The sequence below is a fragment of the Lepisma saccharinum genome, chromosome 10 (assembly GCF_977018435.1).
Source record: "Lepisma saccharinum chromosome 10, izLepSacc3.1, whole genome shotgun sequence".
Classification (NCBI taxonomy): domain Eukaryota; kingdom Metazoa; phylum Arthropoda; class Insecta; order Zygentoma; family Lepismatidae; genus Lepisma; species Lepisma saccharinum.
The window spans coordinates 6,575,984-6,601,801 of NC_139238.1; the positions used below are offsets into that span (position 1 = coordinate 6,575,984).

Genomic DNA, 25,818 nt, shown 5'->3' on the forward strand with positions numbered 1-25,818 from the left:
GTAAGAAATGAAAGAGTCACAGAGCAATTCTAGAAGACTTTTGCATATTATATTTTCTTAGTATTAGATAAACAAGTTGTACCTGGTCTTAAATTAAAATATTTAGAATGTTACAAGTCAACATATTAATTCTCTGAACTTAAACCGGAAGTGGACCGGAAGTAGACCGGAAGTGGACCGGAAGTGGACCGGAAGTAAATATGTGTGTGTGGGTGTATGTGGGTGTGTGTGGGTAGGTGTATGTGGGTGTGTGTGGGTAAGTGTGTGTGGGTGTGTGTGGGTGTAGTTCTTAAAAGCATCTTGGATTAGTTTTAAGTGATGCCAAAACAATATCAAAAAAAGCCATATTTTTAACAAATTTATAAACAACAATTTTAGCAAATTTAGGTTTTGTCACATCAATTTGAGGGGGTCCTCTTTTCTCGGAAGCTTTTTTTTAAAAAAATCGTAGGTTTTACACAGTAACAATAAAATTTTATAGACATTTTGCCTTAGTTTTAAGTATTTCTATTCAGTCAAAACACCTCCTCATTTATCGGGTTTATCTTACCGTAAAATACACTACTCGTATAGTTACTGAATAGAACAAGTCAGGGATTGTTTAATTCCTACCTTCTCACATCGCCTTAAAGTTTGGCAACACACATAACGCCATGCGAGCTAGGTGTTCCATTTTATTTGCCGGTGGCTGTACACCCACAAAAACAAATTGTGCCAGTTGTTTATTTGCTTGTGTACGAATTCGTGATAAGGCTTCAACGTTTACAATTTCATTATTTCAGTTTCATTATTTATATACTTGACAATCAGTGTATCAACAAATAAATAAATAAAGATTAACAACATAATCACTTATTAAATAGAGAAATAAAAAAACACGTGCATCTTTGTATTAACAAACCTTTTAAGCGACAAAGTTTTAACTTTAAATTCAAGGTTTTTGTCAACATGTCACGCACGTATAACACTTTTATCTGAATTCTTCATACGTGTTTATGTTTGGGAAACTATCATTCAAGATGCAAAAAGTGCCAGTATGGGCTGGTTTTGCCCATCACTCAGCGTCAACTATCTGAAACTCAGGAACTACGAGATGTATGAGAATTGTTGGTGTATGTCATAGTAGTTCAATGCAAACCCTCACGATCTACATTGCGCAATTGCTACTCCATTTAAAATACGAGTAACCTGGGCAGAAATAAACTTTATTGTGGCCCTTAGACAATGTTGCGATTGTACAAATTGAACAGAAATTCCTATTCTAACATTTAGATAATTTTAGGAGTTTTGACCGTCAAATTGACGAAAGTGAACTATTTAATGTAAATGTATTAAAAACAGAAGACAATTTAAATTAAAAAAGATAAAATTGTGTGGAACTCCAAGGTTTAAATTTTTTTAACCGAGATTTGATATGCCAGAATTATAGTTTTCTCTTTAACAGCTCAAGTTCAAAAAACTGACTATGATACATTAATTTATGGGGAAATTTTCATTCCCAATTGCGGATGAATTTAAATATATAGAGAATGAGAGTTGAAAGTTGCAGTTATAAAATTATAACCAAGAATTTTACACGAATTTTAAAACATAATACGCATCTTTATCATGTACCTATTAATAACAACCATCAAAGTCCTTTACCAGCCAAGTAAATAATTTTATATGTAACTATAAGAATATGTGATTTTACAAAATGAAAATTATTTACACAGCGAAAAACGAAAAATAGTTTCTCGTAGCCAAAATTGTGTTATAAGGTCAAGAAACAAATGATTGTTCACCAGAATCGAACTATTTTAGCAATACGCGTAGTACACATTGGCCAAGATACAAATTTTCAAATTAGTATTTCTATAAGTTTTTACCATAAACCTTAATGAAATGTGTTTTGTTAATTCAAACAAACCCGCTTTTTCTGCGTAAAGCTTTCGGTTCTCCAATGAAAAACAATTAATCATATTTTTTTCGAGATATACAAAGTGCATTTAAAAATTGTTATTTATTTGTTTGTAAACAAGCAGACTAATTTCCTGATTTCTCAAAATGAAAGGTTTTTGACAAATTTTAAACACTTGAGCCATCTATCCCTTGCTTTCCGTACTATACTGCTCGCACTTCCAGCTGGGGCGGCTGGGAAACAACGAATCGGCGATCGGTTGAATTCTCTTCGACTGACATCGGGCATTTTCGAGTCACAATGTACCGAAAGTTCGTGGCGAGACGAAACAATGAGCGTCGCATACGCAGCATGTTGCCAAACGTACTGTAAAACGAGAGAGAGAGAGTTGACCAGCGCCATTTTTGGATAAAAGTTGTACAATAGTAAACAAAGCACGGAAGATTAGTACACCCAAACACTATACAAATAAACTAATAAAAACAATTGACAAAAACAGACGTGCGCTTGACAACATTGTAACGGGAGTGAGATAGATGTTACCCCTACAACTTTTGCTTCGCAACTGAGTTGTGGACACTCATCGAGGCACGCACCCCCGAAGACGATTGGTGGACATATATGTAGATCAGCCGCTAGTTGGACCCACGATCAGTATAAATAACCCGTGTCGCAACAGACCATTGAGTGTCCGGGCGGGCCTGTCTACCTACCGACTACCGGCCTCATTCCTACCTGATCCTACTCAATCAGTTACCTGAGGTGAGAGATCATCCAACCAGAGACGTGTGGTCAGCACGACGAACCCCCAATCATTGTTGTACGTTTTCATGACCTCCGCGATGAGCGTAGTTCGCACTGTAATACGATCGGCTAACGACAGTCCTTAGCAACTTAGGATATCTCTATATGCTATCAGCGCCAAACCTGACCTTCCTAACCTATCCACGTATGCATGTAATAGCAGAAATAAGCTTCTAAAAATGTTAGGTAGGTTTTTCTATAAGCTATTATGTGCATACGTGAATAGGTTAGGCATGCCAGATTTGGTGCTGTTAGCATGTACAGGGTGTCCAAAAAGTCATGTAACCGAAATTTTCCTTGTGTATCAAAAATATCCAGATAGATATAGTTAATACAAACTTTAAGTTTCACGAATCTATAGCTTTTTGTACAAAAGTTATGTACGTTCAAAATCTCGGTTGTGTGACTTTTTCGACACCCTGTATTTCTAAGTTGCTAAGGCTGTTGCTAGCCGCTCGTTATTATAATCAATTAAGAAGAGAAAGTCTTTATGCTGATGCAATGTTTAAAAGTTGAATTTTCGAGTGGTGGAAAATTAAAATGATTTCGCTTCCTTTCGCAATGTCGCGATGAAACAAATGCAAATGTGAACATCTCCCCTCAGATGTCTCTACTCACATCCTACTCCATGGTGAAGCTTGAGGATTTTATTTTTCAGCCAACACTCAAGATCTTGTCACGTGATGTAACGAGAAGAAAGGTCGCTCGTCTAGATGTCAAGAAGCACGCGTTGCTTTTTGAACTCTTGATTGCCGGTGTCAGCTTTCGCAGATTCGTTATTTCGGAATTCCTCCGAGAGATGTCGTTTGATTCGACGGGTTGTCGTTCACTTGTCTCCAACACTTGTGTACTTTCCGAGAAACTTTGACGGGCGGTTGATGAGAGTGTGGGAAGATAACGACTTGCATTTCTCAGAAGATAATTCTCTCTCTCTCTCTCTCTCTCTCTCTCTCTCTCTCTCTCTCTCTCTCTGTCTCTTTGTAATTATTCATGCTTCCCTTACATAAAAGGAACAGTTATATAGACTAGCAAAGAGTAAAGCAAGTACATAAGCAACGAAGAGCATTTACTTTTGAACTGTTGTGGATGTCAATACTTCTTTGAGTCTGAGTTTTAAGTCCTGTTTATGCACAGACAGGCTAGTCGGAACTGCAGTGTGGAGTGGAATCCATTTATCACTTTGTATTTGCACAATCATATGTAACATTAGAAAGAGGGGTAATAGTCTTCTTTCACTCTGTGTGTTTCTTCAATCAAAACGGAATACTTCATTATAGATTCATTGCGTAAAAACAAGCGGTGAATCAACAGTGTCATTCGGAAGTGATGACACGGTTACGGGACTCTGTTCAGAAGAAGAAACGAACTCTGACCTGGCAAGTTGATTCTCCACCATGACACTGCCCCTGCGCATGATGCGTGAAGAGTTCCTGGCTAAGAAAACCATTAAAATAATGTACCATCCACCTTACTCACCTGACATAGCTCCCTGCGATTTTTGGCTCCTTCCAAAATTAAAAAAAATGTCCTCAAGACTTTTGCTGACACTCAACGCAACTTGACAATATTACTGAGATGTATTCCGAAAAACGATTTTCAAGACTTCCCGGCAGTGACGCAATCGTCTTTTGAAGTGCACCGCCGAATAGAGGAGGATGGCACCAGCCGCTCGTGTACAGGGAAGCAAAGTTTTATATTTCGCAGGACTATTCCTGGAATTCAATTGTCACACCACGTATCGTATGACTTCTAAGTACAAATCTTAATATGTCGCTAAGCGAAAACACCGAAAATGCTAATTGTTACAAAAACAAGTGTTTACGTATGCTCAGTGACATATGACATATGGTGAAATAACCCGAATTTCATATAAAATTCGAATTCTTAACTTTTTCGCGAATTTCAACACAAAATCTAACATTCTCCTGTTTCATGCTTAAAATGTAAAATGTACAATATTTACCCATGTATAACGCAATTGTTTACCAAATTTTTATAAAAAAAATTTATGGTGCGTGTTATACCATGGAATATTTTTGATAGCTACATGAAACCACCTGGAAGTGGAAATCTCCCATGATTTTCCACCTTCTATCGGAACTTTTTTCATCACCGATGAAAGTGGCGGGGTTCTTGCGGTAGACAGAGTATGCACCTACCGTCACACGGGAACCGTAACATCGTTATTTGTCGCGCGAGAGATAATGGAAAATAACTTTAAAATTGTTTCTAACGATAAGTGTCACGTCCCGGAGAGGGTAGCACCAGTCCGGCTTAGGCCAGGGTAAAACATGAGATACTCAGGGCAACTAAAACTGAATGATAACAAGGAATTAAAGGAAACAACTCATTTAACCCACTACAGAAGGTACGCACCGACATATATTCTGAAAACGTTGGCACAATACATTTCAGATACTTGATTAATTTTATTTTTACAATTTCAAATTAAAATGTTTGCTTTCTTAATTCTTCCAATTTCTTCTTCTATGGAATTCTTCTGTGGGTTGTCTTCTATGTATATATATTTATATTTCCACAGGCTTCTTCTTCTATGGAATGAACTGATGGGCTTCTTCTTCTATGTAATAATAAGCCTTCGTCTTCTTATACGGACTTACACAGGCTTCTTCTTCTATGGAATAAACTGATGGGCTTCTTCTTCAATGTAATAATCAGCTTTTTCTTCTATACGAAATTCCATATGCTTCTACTTCTATGGATTAATCGCCTTCGTCGTCTTATATGAAATTTCCCAGGCTTCTTCTTCTATGGACATATCGGCTTCTTATTCTATAGACTTGTTCTTCTTAAGATTTTCTGCTTACTTCTGCATGCATGTATTCTTCTCGGATTACAACCATTTATCTGTATACATATATTATTCTGGGATTACAACCCTTCATCTGCATATATATATATATTCGTCTGGGATTATAACCCTTTATCTGTATACATGAATTCTTCTTGGGTTACAACCATCTATCTGAATACATACGTTCTTCTCGGATTACAACCGGATATCTGTTGTACTACGTTACTACCTCAAATAGCTGTATGCCTTCCATAGGGTCGCTACCTTGTAGCGCCACCGCCTAATATGAGCAGAGAGAGGGCTAATCAAGGGGCGCCGCCTGTCCCGCGCTCACCTTGATCAGGGGTCTGCAATATATGCGCCTACACGGAAGTGCTTGGGGTCTGCCACAGAGTTGGCGCCACACCGGGGAAACAACCAAAATGTTTAGCAGAAAAACTCGTTCCTGCTAGAACGATAGAGATACAAAATAGTAAACACTTTCTGACTTCTTTAATCTCTGCATATAATCACATAGGCTATACATGCCGATCATTTGTTTTCCTAGCCTTGATTCTATTTGGTTATTATTCTCAGTTCATAATTTAAGATAAGCATAATCAATTCCAATATTTACAAGCACCTTCATTCCATTGTCATACTCATTGTTTCTTTACTCAACGTTCCTAATACATTCGTCGCGTTCTGCCATCTATCGGCCATTATATCAAACATCCGCTAACTATTCTCACCATGCAGGCACGTGACATAAAGCGTATGCCATGTAACAGACAATTTAAAATAATAAATTAAAAGCACGATGAATATATAATTTTAGGCATATTTGGCAGAGAAGTGTGCTCAAATAAAAACGCGAATTTTGAGGGGAAATTACACCGAAAAGTAAAGAAAATATAACACGAATTTTGGAAATAAATAACACCGAAAAGTTGAGATCCCTACTTATAAGGTCCTGGATCATAATGGTAACACTTTCCGCTTGGCATATTACTTACTACCGCACCTTCGTCAGTAGGCATTGCTCATGCCATCCCGACTTTGTAAAGATGACTCCATAGAACCAGTCCCGCTTGTATAATTTGCTTACCCAGTTCATGTAATCGTAGCTGCATTGACCCTGTCTAATCGCATAGGACTCAAGGGCAAGTGTTGCAAACGGAGGTTAGTTTATGGTTCCACATGGAGGGTTCCTCCCTCTCCCCTCCTGAAGCGTCTCCTCGTCAGGACAGATCGCGCTGTCTGTTGTTGCACCGGGGAGACCAAAGAGACGCTGGTGCCATTATAGGCGGTTGCCTTGGAAACCGATGAGAGGTGTTACTTGAGAAGTTGCTAATGGCCCCGCAGCCATCGTTGTCACAGATTCAGATGTGTAAGACAGGTCGCGGGAAGGGTGAAAGTCTGGCATTATAGAGACTTGACTGCAATAAGGAGAAAATACTTATCACTTCGTCCATTCTACCTTTTATTTCCATTAGCTACTCTTGCGGTTTGTCTTGTCTTGCATCCTTACTTTCTTACCTCCATTTACAATATCTTTCTTTGTACATATTCTCTTCCTTGTTACTATTTCGATCTCTCAGTTTCCTTTCCATATTAGTTCTTTCAGTCCTCTCAGTCTTATTTCTCTGTTCCCCATATTTTCCTCTTTATTGCTTCTTTCACCCTCATATACCTCTGTTGCCTTTTCTATTTTCCTCTTGTTTATTTCCCTTCTCTCTTATTTCTCTGTTTTCCTCTTTCTCGCATCTTTAATTCCCTCAGTTTCTTTTCCCACTCTACTACTAATACTCTCTAGCCTTCTTAAACCCGAAGGTTTATGGCTGCATCAACACAGGTCTTCCATCTGTCCCTATCCTAGGCTAGATCAATCATCTTTTCCATCCTTACCGATTTATTTAGGTCCATCTCAACGTTATCTCTCCATCTTTGTCTTGGTCTTCTTACTGGTATCTTACTATCAGGTTTCTTAACAACAATCCTGTACTCTCTTCCTTTCTCTATCTCTATTTTATTACATCCAGCCTTTCTCTTTTTCTCTGTTTTCTTTTTCTCTTTTATTGCTCTTCCTCCCTCTCTCTGTAATTTCTCCGAGCTCCACTGTATTTTCCTCATTTCTTTTACTCACTCAGTTTTTCTCCAGCCACTCGGTTAGATCTGAAAACTCGATGACAACGAGTTAACAGTTAGTTAGAGTGTAATGCAAAGGTTTAATTCTGATTAGCGTTCCTTCATAAAGCGCGCTTCAACACAAACTTTAATTTAATCCAAAAACGACAAAATTTACATCTACGCTTCTTTGTCGGTTTAGAAAGCAGTTAATTCGAGTTCAATAAACTGTTGATTCATATATTTAGCTGCCCAGAAGATTGGAGCCGAATGTAGCTCTCTTATATCAACACGGAACATAATCAAAATGAGACATTTGCGAGCTAATTTTTTTTTTAAAAAAATACCTATTTGCTGGCTCTCTTAGTTCATAAACAGCGATGTTTAACCAACCACTATTATCCTGCAAGATAAAATGTCCTCGTAAAGTTTACATTCGTCCCAGCAACGATTTGGGATTTGGAGTTCAGTGAATGAATAATCGTATGTGTAAACCCATGTGAAATTTGCCCACGGGGATTGAATAGGGACGTAAATGGGAGACATTAAGTGAACGATTAAGATCATCATTCTGCGTTGGTTATTGCGAGATTCCATCGTTGACATTTCTGTCAACAATGCTCTCTAAGTTTACTGTTAAACAATTAATACTGCATCGAGATAATACTCTGTGTAGGACATTAATTTTCAATACTGTTCATTAACTGCTTGATTAATTTTAGCTATCTCGCAGTGGCGAGCCCAACTGTGGTTGGTGGAGGGCACAGACCAACATTTTCTTTTTTCTTTAAAACAATAAGAACAACAAATACGAGAGAAGATGACAAAATACGTATAGGAGCGACCGCTCGAAAAGAAAGGCGTAAGACATCTTATTGTGGGTGATTTACCAATTAAACCAAATAAACAGCGAGATGGGGTGAGGTTCCAGGGGAGCAAACGATATACATTTTCCCCCATAATAGTGTTGTCCCCTCATAAAACACTACTTCAGTTTGAAGTTACAGTATTATGTTCCTGCAAAACTCTTGCAATATGTTAATATCACTGAAATGAAATTATGTGTGTGAAATATATATTATTTTGTTGACTTTCATCTTCCAGGGTGGGAAGGGGCCTTCCTTCCGGATGTCACAATCTATGTGTTTACCATGTCGAAAACTAGGGATGCCCAAATCCTGGTAATTTTGTATCCGGATTTCATATATCTGGATATACGGATTATCAGGCTATCCGAATTATCCAGATATTCAGATTATTTGAAATGTCCGGATATTTGAATGTGTGCATTATCCGGACAGTTTTGTCGTTTATCTGTTTCACGGGCTATCCAAATTTTCTCTTATTCGTCATGTAGAAGCAACAGTTTATTGAATTTCTACAAATCCTTCATCAAATCTACACTATCCGGATATTCCTTGCATACGAAAGGGATATCGGATAATTTGAAATCCGAATATCCATTATCCGGATTATATGGACATTCCTATTGAAAACTTGGTAAAAGCGCTACCAACACTAACATCATAATAAACCTTCCATGTCGCACACGTATTCTGTTTTGAGCCACACAACGCCAGTAAGGAGGGAAAACCGTAGCTAACATGCAGAGGGCGTTGACCTCTTCAACAGGGGTGCTGCGAGGTTTAGCATCGGCGGCGGCCGGTTCGACGACGTGATTGGCTTCCGCTGGCAGAGCCACCTACTGGCGGCTATTCTTTTGGCGGGAAGCCAGCACAGTTAAGCTTTTTTGGCCTATAAATGTGAGACGATTGGCATTTTTCTACCTTAGTGTAGATGAGTATGAAGTTTCGAATAGTTCATTGCAATAGTTTATTATTTTTTTTCTTTATCTTTCTAGATCCGTACGTGAAAGTTTACTTGGTGTGCCAAGGGAAGAGGATAAAGAAGAAGAAGACCACGGTGAAGAAATCAACCCTGAACCCTGTTTATAATGAAGCTCTGGTCTTTGATGTCCCGGCACAAAACGTAGAGGACGTCAGTCTCATTGTGAAGGTCATAGATTACGACAGGTAAGGGATTTTAGGGATTTGGCGTAGCAACATATCGCGAGACCCTAGGCGATATTAGAATGTGAACCCCGCCTTTAATTCTTTAAATTTGAAATATGAATGTGAATCGATCAAAATCTTCAGGCATATTTCTTCAAAATATTATCAAACAAAATAATAATAATAATAATAATAATAATAATAATAAAATACTGATTACTTATTAATATTAGGATTAATATAGATTTTTTATTGAGCTGATTCTTTTCTTTTTATATCTCTTGGAAGCAATTTAATATCTCTTGATTGCAATTTTCTTTCGAGATCAAATCATTATAATTTTGATCTGTTGCGTATCCGTTATTAAACTGTATGTTAACGTCAGTTGCAACATTTTCCCTTGCAATCGTTTTCAAACATTTCATCAGTGACTCACCTAAACTTTTATTCTGCTTTGCTATTTCAGCCTTTCTCTCTCTTTTAGACGATTGTCAGAAAAGTAACTGCTGCTTGCTGCTTTTTTCAATGAAAATTATAGGTGGCATATCACTAATAGTATTGGTTTATCTAGCATAGACATAACTTGAGACCTAACTTTTGTGGAGGGGGGAGAAGCTGAATTAAACTTGGAGTTTAACTTGGGGAGGGGGTCAGAATCAAAAAGTGCAGCATGGAGGACAATTTTGCTAAATAACTGCTACATTTGCGAAATCATGAAAACTACTCATTACTTTTCTCTTCAGGTTCCGGGAAGTTCTCAAAAGGTACCATAACCTTGTAAATTTTAAAAAATCTGGAAATTTTGGGAGGAAAGTACCCCCCTTTCCCCAGCTAAGTTACGCCTATGGCCGTGTCCGAAAGGTGCAAACCCGTATTTGAAGCCAGGGTTGTTAAAGGTGCAGGACCCCATCAATTCTAATGGGTTCTATTGGGTTCCGCTGCAGGACCGGAACCTTTTCTTCTCGCGCAATTTAAATTCGGTCCAAGTTGCGTATTGTTATATTGAAAAAAGGTTCCTGGACGGTAATTTAATTGTTCCTGAAAAAGGTTTCTGGACCGTATTTAAATTGATCCGGAAAAAAGGTTCCTGGACCGAATTTAAATTGATCCGGAAAAAAGGTTCCTGGACCGTATTTAAACTGATCCGGAATAAAGGTTCCTGGACCGAATTTAAATTTATCCGGAAAAAACGTTCCTGGACCGAATTTAAATTGATCCTGAAAAAAGGTTCCTGGACCGTATTTAAATTGATCCGGAAAAAAGGTTCCTGGACCGTATTTAAATTGATCCGAAAAAAAAGGTTCCTGGACCGTATTTAAATTGATCCCGAAAAAAGGTTCCTGGACCGAATTTAAATTGATCCAGAAAAAAGGTTCCTGGACCGTATTTAAATTGATCCCTAAAAAAGGTTCCTGGACCGTATTTAAATTGATCCCGAAAAAAGGTTTCTGGACCGAATTTAAACTGATCCGGAAAAAAGGTTCCTGGACCGAATTGAAATGCTTTAAATTTGAAAAGGTTTTACATTGTCTAGAACTCATTTACATTTTCTGATTTTATCTCCCAGTCCGGGATTGAATTCATTTAGATTTTATAGACCAGGGTAGACCGATTAAAATTGCCTTCTAAAAAAATGTCCACGAGTACGTTTTACATTGGAATGCCACACTGCGTTTGTAGGAAACGTAGCGCAGGGAATAAATCATGACGCTGTTGTTCTCTCGTGGGCCAGGTTCAAAAACTCCCTTGTCGATGAGTTACATAACGCAATGGACTATATTAGTGTGACGTCACATTGAGTTCAAAGAAACCAGATCCAGGAACCGCAGCCAATAGGAGCCGTCGATGAGGTAAAGTGGGGGTGCTGTTCCCAGTAGATATCACAACAGCGACGGGCAGTGTTGCTACGCGTACAACCAAGGAAAAGAACGCGTGCGAGAGAATGGGGCTGCATGGCGAGGGGTAACGTGCGAGACTGCAGCCTTGGCGATTCGCCCATTCCTACTGTTATACACGGGCCGTGTTCCTTAGATTCTCGAGACAGCCAACACCTGAATTAGTCTTTCATGCTCGCAAGTGGATAAATGTTTATCGTCAGGTCTTTATTCGATCCATGCTGCGTATTGTTTCATTTCAATACGGAACTTGGACCCTATTAAAACTGATTCGGAAATAAAGGTTTCTGGACCGTATTTAAATTGAACCTGGAAATAAGGTTCCTGGACCGAATTTAAATTCGTTCGTAAAAAAGTTCCCGGACCATATTTAAATTCATCCGTAAAAAAGGTTCCTGGACCGTATTTAAATTCATCCGAAAAAAAAAGTTCCTGGACCGAATTTACTTTACAGATAAAAAGGTTATTTACGGTCCAGAACCCATTTACGCTTGCTGATTTTCTCTCCTGGACCGGAATTGAATTTATTTAAAATTCCTGGACCTTTAACAACCCTGCTTGAAGCGAGCATACTTCGAGAATGGTCTCGCAGTTCAGTCTCGGAAGCTAAAATCTTTCGAATTACACACTAAAAATGCAGCGCGTAATTCGGTCAGCAGATAAAACTACAAACACATTGCTCTTCCCGCGATATATACAATTGTTTTTCACCATATAAATCATATAGAATTTCAAAAAGTTGTTCTTACATTAAATTTCCTCACAATAGAACAAACTACAATCAACAACTGGTCGACTTTCGACTTCCAGGATTTCAAACAAGTGAATAACGAGCAAACGAGTGAAGCAAGGACGACGACTCGAATGCTCGTTTAATGGGCTTGGTCAAAGCAAACTATTATAGATGGCAGCACCCCTGTTGTGTCCCCACGCTTTTGATGGGTAATTGTTCCCCCCATTTAAATACGTGGGGAATTTGATGCTGAACGAACTGCTATTACATTAAATTGCAAGTTTAATTTCATCTTAACCTCAGAAATTACGTCTGAACATGATAGTTGAATAATCATTTCTGTACAAGCAAGAGCTTTGAAAAGACGATCGTCAACAACAGAAAAGAAATCGGAACTGAAAAAAAACAACTTAAAATTTGCACAGCCCTTGTTAACGTCACTTGCAATATTCACAATTTAAGTGCTTTATTGTCGTGAATACGGTAAAGAATAATACATAATAGTTCCGCGCGACTGTACTTTTATTTTTCAGTCGTTTTTAATAACTGACTTTTTTTCTCGCGTGATGTCATACTTTTCTACGTGACTAGTAAATACACACATTTATCGAGAAGAATAGTTATTAGTTATTACAAAAAAAAAATTATCTTCCGTTTCTTGTCTCGCAACCCCTAGGGCTTTCTTTTTTACAGGAATTATAATTTTAATATTGTTGTTACTAAAAAAGACGAAGATACGAGGGGAAAATGTCTGCTTAATATAATGAAAACATACGTTAATATTAAGTTATCGGATAGGGATATAATACGCCCTTAATACATTTTTCTTTATAATTCTATTCCTACTCCCGACGTTGAATTACACATACTCGCAACAGAAAAAAAATAAAGCGTAGTGTAAAACTCTAAATGTTTGTATTATCGTCAAATGGTAACTAGACGACCAAAATGACGTCAAGTTTAGTGCTCTTTGTGCAATAACATACTATATTTAGCCCATTTGCGCAACCCTGGTGTTGCATTTTAATATATTAACTCTTAGGTTCAAGCGAATGTAATTTTCGGAAACTTATGACTGGCTACATAATATTAAAGCTGTACTAAACACATTTTTATTATCGATTTACACGAGAAATTCTTACCTTCGTTGAAAATAACGTTTGAATAGACATCCCATCGCGCTCCAATGTAAAGATTAGGGCAACCAAATGACGAACGCAATTATTTAGGGACACAACAGGGGTGGCGCCGCCACCGGAAGAGTTTGGCAATGAACAGCCCCATTAGAGCTTTCGAGCTGCACTAGGTGACGTCACTTCCGACAAGACCGTATTTCAAGCCTGCTTTATGGACCTCTCGGAGAGAGTTTATGTACTGTAGTTGCAAATCAAAAGAACGTACTGCTGCTTTTAAAAAATAACTTGCCAAAGATCAGCAAAACCAAGGAACAGCTATTAATTTGGAAACTAGTTCCGATCTCGCGCTGTGAAAGTTCTGACCGGTTAACTGTTCTTGACACACAGCGCTGTATATAAATTAAAATTGTCTTGAGTCGAGGCAGCCTTCACCGGAGTTAATGGTGTCAGACGGGACATTACGCCACGCGTGGACAAAGGGTAAACGGTCCGTCAACAAACCTTCCGCTTGGAACTTCCTAGAGTCAACGCTGTTGGTGCAACAAGGAGACTTCAATGAATCCTTGACCGAGTTGCCTCACGTGTCAGTCATTGGACAATTTCCTTTGTTGCTACTTGAGATGGTGACAAGACAAAAGACAAGCTTTATGTGGGGAGTTCTTTAATGAATAATCTATATAGTTTTCACTGTTAGAATTGACATAATCGTCATGTGGGCCCTAAAAGGGGTAGGGTCGGCCCTAGACGTGTCTTCCGGTTTTGCCGAATGATCCAGAGGCGTATTATATCAGATTTCCCACCTAAGTAAAATTTTCGGCGAAAGGGGAATTCCCGTAACATATTAAAATCAGGAGTACAGTGGGATCCATGAGTATTACCTTGCAAATTGTCCATCACCATGTTCGTGCACTTTATTTGACCCAATAAGAACTTCAAGAATTAAAAGAAAACTCAAAACAAGCTGTTGACAACTTCTTCACCAGGACACACAAAAATCCATCGCTTAAAAACACATAGGATGTAAGAGAAAATTTAATGAAAATGGTCATGGACAATTTGCACGGTAATACTCATGGATCCCACTGTACAAGGTCGAGAGAAAGAAGAAAAGACAAGACAAATTGCTTCTTATTCGAGAAAAGAATAAATGGAAAAAGATGTCCACGCAGGTTATCGTGAATTTTCGCGTAAATATTTCACATGAGTAATATGACAATAATTTTTACTTTTTCCGGGCCTGCCTGCCTGTATGTTACACCCCTGATTTCACCTATTATAACGTTCAACTAGAATTTAAAGCGAGATATAAACAGAATGTATTAATTTTATTGCCTACAAAAATTTCCACCTCACTTCCATTTAATACATTTTTTTGTATCAACCCCATGAGACGCGAGGACATGGGCGGTCGCCCACTTCGCCCACCCCTTGCTACGCCACTGAAACCCTCACATATATATATTGTTTCCTAAGCATTTTGCACCAGTTATATAATCGCATTAACGTGTGATCAAATCATTATATTATTTTAAATACTTTTGAAACAACAAGGGTTTAAATGTATTCCACACACATGATGCTATTTTGTTGATAACCTTAGAAAAACTTGTAGAATTTATTATGTTAAAAATGTCAATAACCATAATTATTTTCATAAACTGAAAATGCACACATAGATATTCTGCTAGCTAAATAATATGAAATTTTTTAAAATTAAAATCCAAATGTAGGCAATGAAAGAAATTAGTCCTCATTGATATGTAAATTGAAATATTTAGAAAGTAATGGTTTATTATTTTTGAAAACTGTTAAATAACCAGTTTACCATTTGTACTTTACACAAAATTTCTTAACTTGATGTGTTCTCTGCACTTCGGGCACTTATTTGATAATAAACTGAGTAGCAACTTTATAGAAAACCACATTATCGAAAAATGTTATATATATATTACAACTTCCCGTTCTCCGCTGCCCCTACGCCCACGCACACACACCAGAAACACAGCTCTGGTTACAGAACTTACTTGCAAATTTACTTTGCACTATGATTATTTTAACAAGTGTAATTGTAATATGATCCTTGAGCTGCACATCCCCACAAAGGTAACACAATTTACCCATATTTTTTTATCAATGAATTTATTTCAAATACTAATTGTAATTTAACTGTGCAATAATCACAGTAGTTCTTTTAATTGGTCATCACTTTCCACACAAACTCAACAAGATCATGAGCTTAATCAACATCAAGCCTTACACAGACAAAAAAAAAAAACGTTATAACTAAACAAAGATATTTAGTTGCAGCTGCAACTTACCGTAAACAAGAATGAATGGTAGACTTTACTAAATTTGGTAATCTTGACTAAAATATTTATTTGTTTCATTCAGGGTCGGCACAAATGAATTGATGGGATGCACTGCTATTGGCTCAAACTTCATAGGAATGGGACGCGACCATTGGCTAGAAATGTTGGACAATCCTAGAAAACCAGTGGCCCAGTGGTACCCACTCATGGAGACTGCACCCGGCCAAATTCCTGGAGCATCCTCCCAGCAGTTGCCTGTTAGCCTTAGCTGCCTGAACCCAAGGTGAGTGTTACTGTGTTTCCGTTTACTGACAAACTTTCACAATGCATTAACTTGCCTTGATTTCTTACCTAACAAAAGTAACGGAACTTTCATAATTCAGGTCAGTGCCTGAAGTGGGGAAGGAGTGTGTGCAGGGGGTGCCAATTAAATTATGAAAATAATGCTTCTTAAGCTATCTGTAAAAAAAAAAGGGTAAAGTGCTCCCCTGTGCTTAGCACCACGCCATGAAGGCTGTACATGATCAAATGAAACATGAACATGTCCTTGAATGCCATATTTAAAGGAAGTGACATTAGAATACACGTAATGTTTTTCTTCCATTTGTGGTTACTGGCCAAGAATTTCCAATAAGAACTTTTCTAATTAAAGCCTTCCGTGACCGATTGTCGACCAATCAGACTAATTGCTATTGAAGTAGATTATCGAAAACCAGTATCAAGTTAGAGACTGCTATTTATTTCCATTCTGTGGTGAATAGAAAGTGACGTGGAAAGTGAAAACACATGCTGTGACTTGTGAGAAAGGATAGGATCAGCCGTGGAACATACTTGTCTGTATTTAATTATGCACCAAAGAATGATGTATATTCATTTCTACAGCAGTGAGTTATGTGATAATAAAATATATTCAATACCAAACCATAAATCGTAATATTTCATGTTGACCTAAAATTTTACTTCAGATAAACAAAATGAAAAACTACTATGTAGATATTCGTGGAAATGAGATTTTATGAAATTATTTTGTCATTGTGTTCACATTGTTTTTCTGGTATCTCAGATTACATTTAGACTATAATACCAATATAATAAATAAACATCACACTTCTATCAAGTTTCTAATATACTCTACATCTCCTTTGGAAATAAAATTATTATCTTTGTTAATCATGGTAGCTCAGTCCTCTGATGTCTGACTACCATCTGGTGGGGATTTTTTACACCTGTTCAAGCGGCTCTGGTGTCCACCCAGCATCGTATAAAATGGAGGGAGGAAACTCTGGGGGAGAGGGTAAAGGTGGCCATGGGCGTGGTGCTGATCACATCACCCCCATCTTCGGCCGTGATCAAGAAAGTGTGGGGCTCTTAACTCAACAACCCCTATACACCTTCATGGTGCGGTGCAAAACACAGGGGAGCTCTTTCTTTCTTTTTTTCCAGTTAATCGATAGTCTATATCTTTTTGTGCTGTGCACATTTCTGGTAAAATGTGAACTTATCAAGTTTTCTTTGATGTTCGTGTATGGTTGCCATTTTTCAAACCTTTCAAGATATCCAACAAGAACGCTATTTAATGACTTTCAATTTTAGATTTTGTTGAATCATGAATGTGCTCGTTCAATGACAATTTGATCATGTAAAGTGGAATCCATGAGTATTACCGTGCAAATTGTCCATGACTATTTTCATTATTTTTTCCTCTCACATCCTATGTGTTTTTAAGCAATGGATTTTTATGTATGCTGGTGGAGAAGTTGTCAACAGTTTGTTTTGAGTTTTCTTTTAATTCTTGAAGCTCTCATTGAATCAAATAAAGTGCACGAACATGGTGATTGACAATTTGCATGATAATACTCATGTGGTTCAGTATTTCTATGAGAAGTCCTGTATTTAAATATATGTTATAGAAGTTGCAATAGTCTTGTATAATGCTAGTAACATATTTTCTCATTATTCAGTTGTCAATTGTTTTTAACATGCCACAGGTGAAGTGACCAAGATGGACAACATGGGAGAAAGCAGACAGCAACTGGTTTTGCTCAAGAATAAGTTTCCTTGTTTCTGAAACAAGATTTTAGCGCTCGCCTTTCATTGCCTCCTGGGAATGATTTCGTACTTCTTAAGATGTCTTCAGTAGTTTGATTACTTCAAATAGCATTTGTAACTAAGGCTGTGCCAGATGCCCAATAGATGAGATGTGATTGCACGAGTTAGAATAATAATATCTTATTTTTTTAAAACAGTATGTTCACACAAAATGTTCATTGGTAAAGCACAAATTAACAAAGTGCCAAATTTTTCAAAGTTTTGAAAAATCACTAAGTGGAAGATTGATCAAATGACAATTGGTAAAGTACAAAGTAATGTACTTTTAAGAAATATTCAAAATTTTGAAGTTTTGAGACACATATAATATAATTGGAAAAGTACAAAGTAACAAACATTCTCACAAAAATATGAATTTTTGTAAACAAATTTTTCAGAAATTTTTTTGTGACAATTATTTTTAACTACAAAAATCCAATTAACAATTTGAATTTTGTGTGTGTTATGGTTTGAATTATGTAATGTACAAGAGTTGCTTGATTTAATTTGAGACATGAAAAGATGGGAGTTTGAATTTTACTCTGAGCCAATCGGTATGTAGTTAATACCAAGTTATCTGTGAATCATACTATTTTGGTGCATGCTAACATATCATGTGTATATGTGTATGTGTTGTGATCAAAAGTGTCTTTTAACAAAACTGGTTTTCATCGCTATTGTTATTTGTGGGTGCACATTGAGGCCAAAATATATATTTTTGGTGGAAAATTTGCATTTAAATAGTTTAGGAGCATGAAAAGTTGTAAATATTTATACAAGTGTTTTTTCATTGTTGATCTACATGTTTTTTTTCCCCCAGTGTGTTACATGTTAAAATTCTAACTTTTTATTTGTTTTTTGCACGTTGATGTTTTGATGAAGTAAACTCTGTACCGGAATTTTAAAATTAAGAAATTTCTTCAAAATTCTGAGATATTAGTACAATGTAAATGTAGATAAAATTACAGGTATTTTTCCCAAAACCCATTAACCTATGTTTGTATATATAGTAAGCAGGAAGTTGAAGTTGTATATAATAATATTTTTTTCTTGCACAATAAACCTGTTTGTTACATTATTAGTATTAATGAACATGAAATGAAGGGGTGTAACTTCAAAACCAGCACAAAGGGGAACCAATACTGACGTTGGGGAAAAAAATTTAAATTTTTATGGAACTTTGAAGTGTCATACTTTACAAGTCCTTACTTACCTCTTTTTGTATCTTATTCTTTCATTATCACATGCCCGCAGTTAATTTTGACAGACCATTCTTATCACTTACTTTAGGAAGCTACCATTCAGATCAAACTTGGAAAGATCCTCCAAAAAAACTTAACATAGTTCCATCCTAGTTCTAGACGAAGTTGTTAATGCCCAGGAATTGTAAATAAATTAATTCAATTCTGGTCTGGGAGAGAAAATCAGAAAGCGTAAATGGATTCTGGACTGAGAAGGATATTTTTTTTATTATCATTAAAGTATTTAATTCAATCCTTGAATATTTTTTTCGGATCAATTTAAATCCAGTCCAAGTTCGGTATTGAAATGAAACAATATGTAACGTGGACTGAATTTAAATTGTGTGAGAAAAAAGGTTCTGGTTCTGTTATGGAACCAAATAGAACCCATTATTAGAAATTATTTGTTATTTGACCTTGTAACAACCCTGGTTCTAGAATGGGATGTTATTAGTTTCCAAATTCATATTTTCAACACACACAATGTTTTGTATTCTACGATCTTAGTTTTAAGTTTTAATTTTTTCGTTAACCAGTCACAAGTGTAACTGAAAATATCTGATATTTCAATCAATTTAATTTACAAGTAAATTCATCCAGAAGAAAAAAAAGACATCTTAAAATGTGCATTATATTTTTGCCAATATTGATAGTTGGAACTTAGTGTTATAAAATTTAATAATGAAATCCACTCTTTCAATTCGTTTATGGTAGAAAAATTATTTTAAATTCGGTACTTTTTATAATTTCAAATATATTCAGAAAACACGAAAGTGTAAGTCAATGTTTTTTTGTACCTCACAGGAGACCAACAATCTGAAAAATTACATATGAGGTTTTATTGCTGACTGAATCTGAAATACCAAAATTTGTTTGAAGGATGAGAAAGGTAAAGTTCCCCGTGCAAATAGCACAGTGTCATGAAGGCACATTATTGGAATGTGGGGGTAGGGTGCCACACATTCTCGATCTCGGCCATTTTTAAGGTGATGTGATCAGCACCACGTTCCAGCCATCTTTACCCCACAGGGTTGTCCCCAGGTGCCCATTGCTTTGAGGCTGGGAGAGCCACTTCATGCGGGGATAAGGCTGGAAAAATTCCGAGAGATCACCCACCCCGGGTCACCTGCGTAGACCACCATGGCAGCTGTTTGAAGGATGAAACAATCAAAATCATGTTTTTTGAAGTTATCTAAAGTAAATTAATTTTCACACACAAAAGAAGACTTCTGCTAGAAGTTTGAAAGCTTACAAAAATGGGGGAAAAGTTCTAAAGATTGTGGTATTTTCCGTCTTCCACTTCCACTAAAAGAATGATAAGGGTTTGTTGAAATGAACTGCATTCAAAAGAGGCTCATAGAGTATACTCCCAACTAATTTTGCAACATGAAGCACTCCTAATCAGCTGTGAAAAAAATAATAACATTTTTTTAAACAAAACAATCTACATTTTTCACTTTTCTATATTACTGTTTTATACGGCACTTCTTTTTCTACAATATAAAATATGACTTGTTGCATTGTATAACAAAACAATAATTCTTAAAGGTTGTGATCCTTATTCAAAAGGTTCAGGTTGTTCAAATTGTATACTTTTAAATCTTAAGATTATTCTGCCTTCATATTTCTATCATGAACATTCCATACAATAGCATATATTTCAATGAAGTATGTTATAAAATATTAGATTAGTAAACAAATATACTGTCATAGATAGCTTTATTAAACTAGGAAAATACTTGTTTTCATTTATATTATTATGAATTAATTTTTACAACTCAAGTGTATTCGTCCATGTATATATGTATATAATAGGGTAGACATTGTACTATTTTTGTTAATAAATTAACATTAAATTTACCAGCTATTTAACTTGGTTTGTATGCATGTACTAGAACACCAGTAGAGATAAAAATATATACTTCCAGAGTTTATTTTATTAGTAAGTTGAAAACTGATTCGTATATGTATGTGCAAAAAAGATATGTCGCTGTATAAAGAGAACTCATAAAAGCTTGTTCCAAATAGATATTCTGTTTTTACTATGTATTGTTTCAATAAAATAAACTGTATTTTGTATTTATTTCAATTATTTGCAATTCCTTACTGGATAAACACAGAATATAGCAAAGATAAATGCAGTATCTGAAGGTTAACATTAGAAAATGGCAGGGTACTATATCTGTGGGGAATTTCACAGTTGTATTAACATTTTATGCGTAATCAATTTCAGTACCACAGAAGTCATTAAACTACGCTGGTGTCCAAAAATTAAGGATAATCCCTGAAATGAGGTAAATGCAATACCTTCCGATGGTAAAACCTTATTAGAATCATTCCGTTTACTCTGACAGAGGGTAGTTATTTTCCCCTCGTTTTCTAATAAAGTTGCTGCTAAGTGGAAAGAAGTGGGCCTGGTCTGATATGTCAGTCAGATGCTAGTCACACCCTTGGCACATCGTGTTGCTTGTAAGTGCGACAGCGCTTGTCCCACTTGATCCCACTATCCATGTTTCATTCAATGATAAGCCGCTTGCAAAAACAACTTGACCTTCAAAAGAATGTTACGACCCAGATATTAAACTGACTCTTAATTTTAGTGGACCTCGATACCAAACAATGGACATTCTTTTCGATACACCAAGGAATATACTTTCTCAGACTTTTCAGAAAATATTACTCCATTTAAAAAAAAAAAATAGATCATAGTCAACACTACAAATGAAAAACGTGTGCCAATAAAAACGTCACCAAAATGTCAGTATGGAATTTTGCATCTGATTCATGGAATCCACAGAAATAATGACATCTAACTTGTGCATGGTACAATATTCCTCAGAATAGCTGTTCAATACACAACTCCTTATTGCAGACATCGTCACATTATATGTTACTAGAAAGCAACTTGATTGTTTAGCATATTAAAAAGAAAGAAAAAAAACAGTCATGAAGTTATTGTGGCACCCTTTGATTCATACAGTAGAGCCAAGTTCACAGACAGTAATCAAGAGCGGATCTTTCTATTCATTGCTTCTCTCAATTTCCCACCACAATTTTGGCATTCTTGTTTCAGCAGCACTTAACCACACTGAGTTTATTGTTTCCTCCCAGAAAAATAAGAATAATTTTGAGGATTCACAATCACCAAACATGCAATCTATGTTCTTGAACCTAATCTTTCAGTATAAGTGACAATTCGTGTTGAATTTCTGGAATTACAAAGGCTGTCGCAGAGAAGGTGAGACAGATTTTTTCCTGGCTTGGCAACAATACGTATGGTTTCCGCACTAGTCGCGTCGTGTAGGATGACTCATTCTGTTTCCGTAGCAAGTTGTCACATGTTGCAAAACCACGTTAGTGAGCAGCTGTGTTGATTTACATGGAACGTGTTTCGTTTACCTCTCCAGGTTTTTGTGTATAACATTGCTTTTCGCGATGAGTATTCAAGATGAACAGCGACATGCCATAAAATTTTGTTGGCATTTAGGGAAAAGTGCTGCGGAAACATATGCAATGTTTCAACAGGCATATGCCGATCAAGACAGACTGAGTAGAGTCACAGTGTACCGATGGCACAAGTTGTTCGAAGATGGGCGTGAATCAGGCGCTTTGCTTCCGCATCCTGGACAAAGACCGTCCGTGATTAACAAGACACTAGTGAACACTGTTGCAGCAATTATTCGTGATGATAGGCATATGTCTGTGCAAGCGCTAAGGGCACATTTGGGCATATCGACATACACCGTCCACCGAATTTTGAGTGATCATTTGAAAATTAAGAAGGTTTGCTCCGCATGACAAACAAAGAAGTGATCACCGCAGTGCAAGTTTTCTTCAGTTCGCTACCTGACGACAAATTTTCAAAGACATTCACAAAGTGGCAGGAGCGTATGGACCCTTGCTTAGCTATCAATGGTGCCTATTTTGAAAAGTACATCTACTCGATATGGTTTATTCTGAATAAAAATTTTGTGGTTTGTAATTTTTTTGTTTCATTTTAATGATTCTTGGAGGGGTCCATGTAAATGCTTGTCTTTTAACTGCTACGCAGTCACGACTTTTAGACCTATTGCGCTCATTTTGGTCTCAATTGGCAGCTAATGAACCAAATTTTCACCCTAGTACATTTGCTAGCCAACGGAGGTCGCTGTTTTCCTACACAGGAATTAATCTCACCTTCTCTGCGACAGCCTTTGTATATAACATTTCAATAGTACATAGAGAAGCTTGTAGTGACCCTAAATCCTCCCCCCTCAATTTTACAGCAGTAGCCGTTATGCCACTGGGTACATTACAAGCACTCTCTGCAATACATTATTCTGAATCTCCTTCATATTTTTTTCTGAAAACTAACACCTTGTCATAGGCAGAATAAAGTGCAATGTGGAGGGAGCAGCCCCGCCCTGACATTTCAGGTATTTTTCATAAAACTGAAAATAATTTAAATAATGCTTCCTTTTCCCACAACAAGTTCCAACGAGGATGGTGTCAATGGCAACCAAAATATAGAACAAACTAAAAACAGCTTCGTGGAAAACATGAGTAATAAGTTTCTCTGTAATTATTAAGGGGCATATATTTTACATAAAATCTAATCTCTGAATGTGACTTATGGTTCACAGACAAATATGTAAAATATATATAAAGTATAAACCACTTAATGGTGAATAGAGAATAAAAAATAGTTTGCCAATTATGGGAAAACACGTATCCACTTACTAAAAATAATTATTTACCATACAGGACTATAAAATTTATTTTTCTTAATGTCTCAATGCAATACATGCACGTCTTTGTAAAGAATTACACAGGAAGTGGAACATTTCCACAAAGGTACATATATATTGCATCAAACAAGAAAAATACATTTTTTAGACCATCTCTACAATTTAAACCCAGTTAATATTGTGAGACAGTGCATGAATACAATCTCTAAATACGTATTTATGTGCAGTGAAACAAGTGACTACGTTGACGTTAGTAATCTGCAACTAATATCAGTTGATGATTCTCGCAATAGTATCTAATTTATTGGCCTTCAAATCCCTTCTACTAATCAATACCCTTCTAGTAACAAGAATTTTAGCTTGCCTGAGAATATAAACTGAACACACACTTTAATGCAGTCAGCCAAATAATTTTGGATATATTTCGAGTTTTCTGGGGCTAATGTTTCCCTCGTAAACAGGAAATTCAAAGTGCTGAAATATGCATGCTCTTACCTGCTGCAAATAATAAGAAAATATGTAGATTTATTACATGTATTAATAAGTATGCAAAACATATTTAACCTTAATATTTAACTTACTTTTATCACTACAATAACCCTGATTACAAAGGAATAATGCGTTGAATTTCCATGCCCTTTTAAAGCTGTCAATTTTATGTACGAGGATTGAATATAAATTAATAATAATAAGGTTTACAGAATGCTCCATATAACATCAATATAACGTTTTCAAATTCTTACACCATCTTTACATACATTTGATGAAGAGGCAAACTTAGTTGTTCACTTTATGCTCAGATAGCAGTGTTTCTTTCAGGTATCTTTCCGGGGGTGCTCTGAACCCCTGGAGGGAGTCTACTGCCCCCCCTGGATAAAATTGTACAACAAACCCAAAGTATAAAACTTTTCTGCTACCATTGTTTCCCTTGCATCGGACCACATTCCTTTGTGTGGTGAATATTCTTGCCTTTATATTTCCCTCTGTAAATAGCAATGCCCACACTTGTCCAATCTTACAGCAGAAGCACAATAAAACTGGCAACCATACTAACCTATTTTCCACACCAAAAGTGCCAACTTGTCATCAAAGCAGACACGGTATTTTCTTTGTAACTCATATTACTGATTTACAACAGTATATTTGTAAACGATAAGAAAATCGATTGTTGAGTCAAAGGTGACTGAAAAGTGTTGAGTTAAAAAAAAAAACTGTATGCGATTATTAGAATCTATCCACCGCATTGCTTTTTTGTACCTTCGAGAATGTAAACGTTACAGAAAACTGGTGGTCTACAAAAGACAAGATGCATTTGAGCTGTATTGCAGTTGTAGCAGTGGGATATTACGGTTCTTTGCGGCATTGCAAAGGAAAGAAGGAAGAGAGCAATATACTCTTATTTCAGTGTTTCAGTGGTACGACCTAGCAAGAAATCGCGGGAAGTTGTAGTCCTTCAACGCAGTCTACCGTGGAATCTTCCAGTTCCAACCTGCATCCTTCGAAATCATCAGGTGCAAAAGAAGAATGTCACTACAACAAACAATGGGAAGAAAAGTACAGTTGGCTGGAGTGCATATAGTGAAGAAAAGGAGGTACGTTTTGTAAACTATGCCAAAATTTCATGAAGAATGACACAAAAGTTCTGCAAAGGACAGGTGGCATGTTCATAACTGCTCCTTCTACATCTTTCAGAAAAGCTTTGGGAAAAAATGGGAAATTAGAGAAACATGAACCCTCTTCAGCTCATACTGTGAGTGTACAAATGGAAAACTTCAAAAGGCAGGCAATGAAGAAACCCATTTATGCTCAAGTTCTTCAACAGAGTGAAAGTGAAAGAGTGTTAAACAGAAAATGTTACGGTACATTATTTCCCACCTGTAACGCTCAGCGTCAAGTTCATTGACGAACCACGAACGACCACTGGTAATTCTCAATGTTAAACACACATATGTTGTATTTCGCAGATGAGATTCACAATGCCCTCCCGGTTCTCTGGAATGCCCCCCCCCCCAAGCAAATTTTCTGAAAGAAACACTGTCAGATAGGGTAGCC

At 36.6% G+C, this 25,818-nt stretch overlaps 1 protein-coding gene across 2 annotated transcripts in view; it reads left to right on the plus strand.

Moving 5' to 3' along the window:
- The window catches only part of LOC145993740 (synaptotagmin-10-like), a 232,718-nt gene extending 211,661 nt beyond the window's left edge, over positions 1-21,057 (plus strand). Inside the window, exons 8-10 of one of the 2 annotated variants that reach the window (XM_083129489.1) lie at positions 9,487-9,658; positions 15,793-15,993; positions 17,672-21,057. In XM_083129489.1, coding sequence (XP_082985615.1) covers positions 9,487-9,658; positions 15,793-15,993; positions 17,672-17,702 — 404 coding nt within the window. In that variant the 3' untranslated portion in view covers positions 17,703-21,057. The remainder of the gene's footprint in view (positions 1-9,486; positions 9,659-15,792; positions 15,994-17,671) is intronic. The other variant, XM_083129490.1, reaches the window with a different exon arrangement.
- Positions 21,058-25,818: the final 4,761 nt, after the last annotated feature.